Source organism: Vigna unguiculata, chromosome 9, assembly GCF_037176805.1.
Source record: "Vigna unguiculata cultivar grain cowpea cultivar isolate G323 ecotype 2 chromosome 9, ASM3717680v1, whole genome shotgun sequence".
Classification (NCBI taxonomy): domain Eukaryota; kingdom Viridiplantae; phylum Streptophyta; class Magnoliopsida; order Fabales; family Fabaceae; genus Vigna; species Vigna unguiculata.
The window spans coordinates 18,829,512-18,837,807 of NC_140800.1; the positions used below are offsets into that span (position 1 = coordinate 18,829,512).

The 8,296-nt window shown below is 40.2% G+C and overlaps 1 protein-coding gene and 1 non-coding gene across 2 annotated transcripts; one reads left to right on the forward strand and one right to left on the reverse strand.

The window, feature by feature from the left end:
- Positions 1-2,548: 2,548 nt before the first annotated feature.
- LOC146883658 (uncharacterized) lies at positions 2,549-7,956 on the reverse strand. The gene is made up of 3 exons (XM_085666080.1): positions 5,716-7,956; positions 5,205-5,224; positions 2,549-3,132 (listed from the first exon to the last, which is right to left on the reverse strand). The coding sequence occupies exons 1-3, from the start codon at positions 7,946-7,948 to the stop codon at positions 2,680-2,682; spliced, it is 2,706 nt and encodes a 901-aa protein (XP_085522206.1). The 5' UTR covers positions 7,949-7,956; the 3' UTR covers positions 2,549-2,679.
- LOC114164912 (small nucleolar RNA R71) lies at positions 7,452-7,558 on the forward strand. The gene has a single exon (XR_003599647.1). It is a non-coding gene; the product is annotated as a small nucleolar RNA R71 (small nucleolar RNA).
- Positions 7,957-8,296: the final 340 nt, after the last annotated feature.

Genomic DNA, 8,296 nt, shown 5'->3' on the forward strand with positions numbered 1-8,296 from the left:
CCAAAAGGTAAAGTTAAACAGTTAATTAACTAGATAATATAACATTCTAGCCAAAACAACTAAAGCAAAATAGTAGTAATTACATAAATACTGCAGAATACTAAAAGAAAAAGAACAATGAAACCGTATTTATAGAGTTTGAAGGGTGGAATGGTGCTGTGAATCAATCTCCTCCAAAATCAATCTCATCCTCAATGTCTGCTCCATCTGTGTCAGCAGCTCCTGATGGTCCCTCACCTGCATCAGGTCCACCTCCCCCTGAGAAAATAGGACTGTCCCCAGGCCACTGTAGATAAGTGAAGAATTCTGGTGGAGTTATGCCTGGGTATGGTCCGCGGACATTGTGATAGAGGTACTCCTGAAGGTGGAGTTGTCCTCTATGAATAGAAGCATTTTGCTGGTGAGTGTGCTCCATCTGCAACCTCAGATATCTCATCTGCTCAAGCAATTCATTATTCATGTTGAGCTGAGGTTGCTGTGTGGGCCCTGTTTGTTGTTCTTCTCTTGCTGGTTGGTCTTCAGCTTGTTGGTCCAACTGGGGCTCTTCTTGCTGCTCCAAGTCCTCTGGGTGAGTACAAAAATGTTCAATGAATTTCTTGGTAATTGAAGGTCTTATCTTTTTAGTTAGGTCTACCTCCACCCCTTGTTCCTGGCAAAGAGCTGTGATCAAGGCCGGAAAACCCAAAGCACCTTTTGCCTTGTCATTCCTACTGTTGACTTCGTATCTCACAAATTTGTGGATCTCTTCAGATATAATTGTGGCGACGTCAACAGTGAGATCCTCCCTCATTATGCAATAAAGGAGATGACATCTAGGCACGTTCAAGTCTGACACATGACCAATGGGCACTATGTTTGCAAGTAAGAATGTGGTCCAGACTTGGGCTAATGTTTTCATATCCCCTCTTAGAATTCTGAGGGGATTTCCAGTGGGTCCGACTTGATAAGATCAATTTGCAGCGCATATAAGGAGGACCACTGCATTTTCGTCATAAGGTTCATGACTCCTCCTTCTTGTTGTGAAGTCACAACAAGAGTTGCCCTGGTTGTAAAGGTAGTGGGTTACCAAGAAATTCACTGATGGCTGCTCTATCATAATTTATCCACCTCCCCCTAACTTTAGATCTCTTTTCACCAGGATTGTCCTCAGAATAAGCATTTGCATAGAACTCCCTGACAATTTCTGGGTCAAATTTGGGAAGCGGGTCAGCCAACTTCATCCAGTTCCTCCTGATAAGGCCATTCAAGAAAGGATCATATTCATCTGGAAGTAGAACCACCTTTCTTTCTTTGATAAAGACCCAGTTCTTTATCTTTTCATAACGTTCTTCTCTTTCGGGGTCTCTAAAACGGTTGATTATTGGTCTTTCAGGAGAAGAGCTGCTTGCACGTCTTCTCCTTTTCCCTTTATTGGTTTCAATAACGGGATGTTTAGCTGTTGTCTTCGTTCTAGCCATTGACCTGCAAGTATGAGAATTAACCACCAAAAACATGACCAATTCAGCTTAATTCACTAACCAATCACAAACAAGAACAATTTCAACATGGCATTTTAAGTAGGGCATTTTATCAAACACATGGAGTGCATTTTCAAATGGTGAAAAATTTTGAAACAAGTCAACCATAAGCAACCCACATTTTTCAATTTCAGCATCAACTCAAACTAAACCCCACAGTATAAACACAAAATGCATCAAATTATAGCATGGATACTACCTAGGGTTTACAAAAACACAAAAACGTGATTATGCTTGGTGAAATTGAAGAGAATGAGAGGTAGAGTTTACCTTAAAAAGGAATTAGCAAAGAGAGGCCGAAAATTAGGAGCTAAAATGCAGAGAAAAGACTGAATTGTGGCGCGCTCAAAATTGAAGAGAAGAGAAGGTGAGCGAGGGTTTGGAGAGAAGAGAGAAAGTGAACAAATCTGCCACTGTCCCTCACTTAAACGCGAATTCTCGCTTAAGCGAGCCATTCTCGCTTAAGCGAGATGAGCGTGGAGGAAAAAATTAAAAGTCTCGCGCAGGCGAGACTGTTTCGCCCAAAACACCCCTGATGCAGGGCATTCTCGCCCAGGCGAGATACTACTCGCTTAAGCGAGTATATCAGCAAACTTGGTTAGCTCAGGTTCTGCATATCTCGCCCAGGCGAGACATGTTTAGCTTGGGCGAGATTTTGTGCAGTTTTGGAAAACTCTGATTTTGCCACTTCTCAAATTTTTGCTCAACTTCTCCTCACTTGATTCATGATCCTTTCAATCCAAATAACTCTAAAACACGCATCAAACCATACTTCAGTCAATTCTCTATCATTCCAAAAAGTTTCACATCAACAAACTCAAAATCAAGCTTTTAAACTCAAATTTCACAATTTGGCCAAAACAAGGCAATTTTTAGCATTTGATGATCTCAATTCTGGCACCAAAACTCATTCCCATGCCTAGCATACCAATTTTGTTTAAAAACAACCAAAATTGCATGGTTTGCCTTATTGAGATGATTGGATGCTAAAATTCACCTTTTTACACACAAACATAGAGCTATAAACACAAACACATAATTACATACACAAACACATTTAATCACACAAAAGATGAAATTGAAGTGCAAAAACATAATTAAAACACTGGGTTGCCTCCCAGGAAGCGCTTGTTTAACGTCACGAGCCTGACGCCTGTTTCATTTAAGGTTCATCAAGTTGAATGATTGTGGCGAGCCTATCAATCTCACCACCAAGATAGGGCTTCAACCTTTGCCCGTTTACAACCCAGCTCCTTTTAGATTCGGGATCCTCTAGTTCAATGGCTCCATAAGGTCTCACATTCTTGACAAGAAATGGTCCTGACCATTTTGATTTTAGCTTTCCAGGGAATAGCCTCAACCTGGAATTGAACAATAACACTGATTGACCAGGATAAAATTCTCTTTTGAGAATTTTCTTGTCATGATACGCTTTCATCTTTTCCTTGTAGAGCTTAGAGGACTCATAAGCGCTGAGTCTCATTTCTTCCAATTCTTGCAGCTGTAATTTTCTCTTTTCTCCTGCTGCCTTTGGATCAAAATTCAAGAATTTCAAGGCCCAGAATGCCTTGTGCTCCAGTTCAACCGGTAAGTGACATGACTTACCATATACCAGCTGGAATGGGGATAAACCTGTGGGAGATTTATAAGCAGTTCTGTATGCCCAGAGTGCATCATCCAACTTCATCGACCAATCTTTTCTTGAAGATGCTACAGTCTTCTCTAGAATACGCTTGATTTCCCTGTTTGACACCTCCGCTTGTCCATTGGTCTGTGGAAGATAAGGTGATGCAATTTTATGCCGCACTCCATAATGTTCCAAACATTTCTGAAGTTGAGCATTGCAAAAGTGTGAACCACCATCACTAATCAAAACTCTTGGAGTACCAAACCTGCAAAAGATGTTCCGCTTGAGAAATTTGATTACAGTTTTGGCATCGGCCTTAGGAGCTGCTACTGCTTCAACCCACTTCGTCACATAATCAACTGCCACCAAAATGTATTCATTTGAGAAAGAAGATGGCAGTGGTCCCACAAAGTCAATTCCCCAACAATCAAAAGCCTCAACCTCTAAAATGATATTCAGTGGCATTTCATGTCTTTTTGAGATTCCCCCTATTCTCTGACAGCTGTTGCAGTGTTGCACATATTTGTGTGCGTCTTTGAATAAGGTGGGCCAATAAAATCAAGACTGGAGGACTTTTGCAGCTGTCTTCTCTCCATTAAAGTGCCCTCCATATGGGGAATTATGACAGTGCCACAGAATGCTTTTTGCCTCATCATCGGATACACACCTTCTCAATAATTGATCAGCTCCAATTTTGAACAAATGAGGATCATCCCATACATATTGGTGTGCATCTTTCAGGAATTTCCTCTTCTGGTGCCAATTAAAATCTTCAGGTTTGACCCCTGCAGCTTTGAAATTGGCCATGTCAGCAAACCATGGCCTTTCTTGCACCATCATCAATTTTTCATCAGGAAACTCCTCCTGCACCTCTGATTGAGTGTTGGTCACCTCAGTATTAACCAATCTAGACAGATGATCAGCTACAAAGTTTTCACTTCCCTTTTTGTCCTTGATCACCAAATCAAATTCCTGCAACAATAAGATCCATCTAATTAGTCTTGGTTTTGAATCAGATTTGGTTAACAAATATTTAATTGCAGCATGATCAGTATATACAGTGACAGATGAACCAATCAAATATGCTCTAAATTTTTCCAATGAATAAACTATAGCTAGCAATTCCTTTTCAGTTGTTGCATAATTAATTTGAGCTTCATTAAGGACTTTGCTAGCATAGTGTATAGCATGAAAAACTTTGGATTTCCTCTGTCCTAAAACTGCTCCTATGGCATAGTCACTTGCATCACACATTAACTCAAAGCCTAAATTCCAATCAGGAGCAATTATCACAGGAGCTGAAACCAATTTCTGTTTTAACAATTCAAATGCATGCAAACATTCAACATCAAAATTAAAAGGTGTATCCTTGTTGAGCAGATTGCTGAGTGGTTTGGCAATTCTGGAGAAATCTTTGATGAATCGTCTGTAGAACCCAGCATGACCTAAAAAACTCCTGATACCCTTTACATTTTTGGGTGGTGGCAGCTTTTCAATGATCTCCACTTTAGCTTTATCAACTTCAATACCTTTAGCAGAGATTTTGTGGCCCAGCACCACACCTTCAGTTACCATAAAATGGCACTTTTCCCAATTCAAAACCAGATTAGTATCAACACACCGCTTCAGTACGGTGTTTAAGTTTTCCAGGCATTGATCAAATGAAGCCCCAAATACAGAGAAATCGTCCATAAAGACTTCTATGCATTTTTCCACCAAGTCCGAGAAAATTGCAAGCATGCATCGTTGAAAGGTTGCTGGTGCGTTACACAATCCAAACGGCATTTTCCTGTAAGCAAACACACCAAAAGGACAAGTAAAAGCAGTTTTTTCTTGGTCTTCTGGATCCACTGCAATTTGATTATAACCAGAATATCCATCCAGAAAACAATAGAAAGCTTGCCCTGCTAACCTTTCTAGCATTTGATCCATGAAAGGTAAAGGAAAATGATCTTTCCTAGTGGCCTGATTTAATTTTCTATAATCTATACACATTCTCCAACCTGTGACTGTTCTAGTAGGAATTAATTCATTTTTATCATTACAAATAACAGTCATACCTCCTTTTTTTTGGAACTACCTGGACCGGGCTGACCCAGGCACTGTCAGAGATTGGATAGATCATACCTGCATCAAGTAACTTCATTACTTCTTTCTTGACCACCTCTTTCATGGTTGGATTCAATCGCCGCTGAGGCTGTGCTACAGGCTTGTAGTCTTGCTCCATATGAATTTTGTGCATACAGTAGGATGGACTGATTCCTTTAAGATCAGATAAAGTCCAACCTATTGCACCCTCGTTGGCTTTAAGAACTGAAATCAACTTTTCTTCTTCAGAAGCCGTTAAAGCACTACTAATCACCACTGGTTTGTTACCTCCATCTGCAAGAAACACATATTTTAAATGAGGAGGTAATACCTTTAGCTCCAGCTTCTGACTTTCAGTTCTATTTTCTTGCTGCAATTTCTCTGGCTGTATATCATTTGATTCAATTTCTTTTGTTGAATTCAGATGTGTTAGGTATTCATCAATTTCCTTTTCTTCATCTTCCTCCAGATCATCACAAGCACCAATCAAAGCTTTTTCTAATGGGCTTGCCTTTGTCAATTGTTTCCTGGATGATAGAAAAATTTCATCTATCACATCCATCCTGAAGCATTGTTGCTTGTCCTTCGGGTGTTGCATTGCTTCAAATACATTAAAGTTGACTTCATCATCTTGCACCCTGACCTTTAATTTGCCATCATCGACATCAATAATGACCTTGGCCGTCTTCATGAAAGGTCTTCCCAGTATTAGAGGAACTTCAGTGTCTTCCTCAATATCCATTACTACAAAATCAATTGGGAACATGAATTTGTCAACCTTAACCAAGACATCCTCTGCCACACCATAGGGATACTTCATGGATCTGTCAGCTAGCTGTAATGTCATCCGTGTAGGCCTCACTTCCAGATCTCCTATTCTCTTTAGCATAGACAAAGGCATCAGATTTATACTGGCACCCAGATCAAGCAATGCCTTTCCCACTGGTAATGTCCCGATTGTAACTGGAATAGTGAAGCTCCCAGGGTCTTTAGATTTCTGAGGTAATGATTTCTGAATTATAGCACTACACCCTGCTTCAAGCTCCACTGTCTCTTCAGAGAATCTTCTCTTTTTTGTTAGGAGCTCTTTCATGAATTTTGCATATGTCGGCATCTGCTCCATAGCTTCCACAAAGGGGATGTTAATCTGCAGTCGCTTGAAAATGTCCATGAATCTTGCAAACTGCCTTTCCTTGTCTTTTTTGGAGGGATTTTGAGGGTATGGTAGGCTCTTCAACTGAGGCACCTGTTTCTCACCCTTCTCCCTCTTTTTCTCCTCACTTTTATTTTTTTCTTCCTTTTCTTCTCTCTTATTTACAAACTCTCTTTTATTTTTTTCTTCCTCTCCCTCACACTCATTTTTTTCATTCTCTCTCTCTTTTTCCTCCAACACCTCCTCCTCTACACCCAGGTTGTCTCCAATCCCTCTTCCCACAACTTTACCACTTCGAGTGGTAATAGATTTACAATGCTCCTTTGGATTAGTCTGTGTGTTGGCTGAAAATTGACTTGTCTGCTGATCTGATAATTGTTTTGCCAACTGTCCAACCTGTGTTTCAAGATTTCTGATTGAAGCTTCTGTATTCTTCTGATTAGTCAAAGAAGCTTGCATAAACTTTTCCAAAGTATCCTCCAGTTTATATGTTCTGTCATGCACCGAAGGATAATGTTGTTGTTGTTGTTGATAAGGAGGTTGTCTGTTTGAAGGACCAGCATCTTGCTTCCATCCAAAATTCTGATTTGGATTGTTTCTCCACCCCTGTGAAAAGTTGTTATTGTTGGAGAAATTTCCTGGTCTTCCTTGGTTGCTCACATATTGAACTTCTCCTTGTGAGCTACTCTGATAAGAACAATGACCATTTGGATGATCTCCTCCACAGAAGTCACATCTCATGGGTTGTTGACTAGGAGAAGATTGCACAACTTGCAACTGCTCTGGTAATTTAGACATCTGCTTTGTCAGTGCTTCAATCTGTTGAGTCAGAATCTTATTCTGAACTAAGATCGCATCTGTAGTACTAAGATCAAGCACTCCCTTCCTCTGAACAGTTTGCCTATTATGCTGAGCTTGATGATCTGTGGATGCTAATGCCTCAATGATTCTTGTTGCTTGTTCTGCATCTACACTCATCATTGTTCCACCTGCTGCTGCATCTAATATCATCTTGGTGTCAGGCCTCAGACCATTACAGAATATGTTCAACTGAGCAATATCCTCAAATCCGTGATTTGGGCATTTCCTCAATAAGGAATTGAACCGCTCCCAAGCTTCACAGAATGGTTCATCTGGTCCTTGCCTAAACATTGAAACATCAGCTTTGGCTTTGATGTAGCGAGATGGTGGAAAGAATCTGTTCAAAAACTTCTCCTCAACATCCTTCCAACTATTCAAACTCTGATTTGGATGTGACTTAAGCCATTCCTTTGCTTTACCTGCCAAAGAAAAAGGAAACAACCGCATGTATACATGCTCAAGATCTCCTTCTTGAAAGCCCATGGTTCCTATCAATTCATAGAATGTAGAGAGATGAGTGTATGGATCTTCATTATCCATTCCAGTGAATTGATGAGAACTGATCAAGCTGAGGAAAGCTGGCTTCATCTCCAGAGTTTTAGTGGTGGATGGTATTGCTATGCTAGAAAAATATCTCGGCCCTTGTTGCATAGCATAGTCTCCAAGTGTCTTCCTGGCTGGAGCTGGTCTCTGATTCTCCATGTTTTCTGATTGAGGTGTGATGGAAGTACTGGAAGATTATTCCCTTGTCTTTCCTTGCTTCTTTTTGCTTTTGCCTCTGTTCCTTCTAGCTGTCTTTTCTATCTCCGGGTCAAATGCTAATCGATCTTCAGTAACCTAACCTCTTAAGAGCATAAATCAAACAGCTCAAGCAAGGATTAGTATAAAGGGAAAATTTAATAAGCTATCTAATAAAGAAAAATATACACAAAGCTGGATGAGATAACTAGAAATTTCAAAAGAACACCGTTCCCCAGCAACGGCGCCAAAAATACTTGTTGAATCTCTTGGCAAGCGTACCAAAAGTCAACTGTAGTATAATGATTTGAA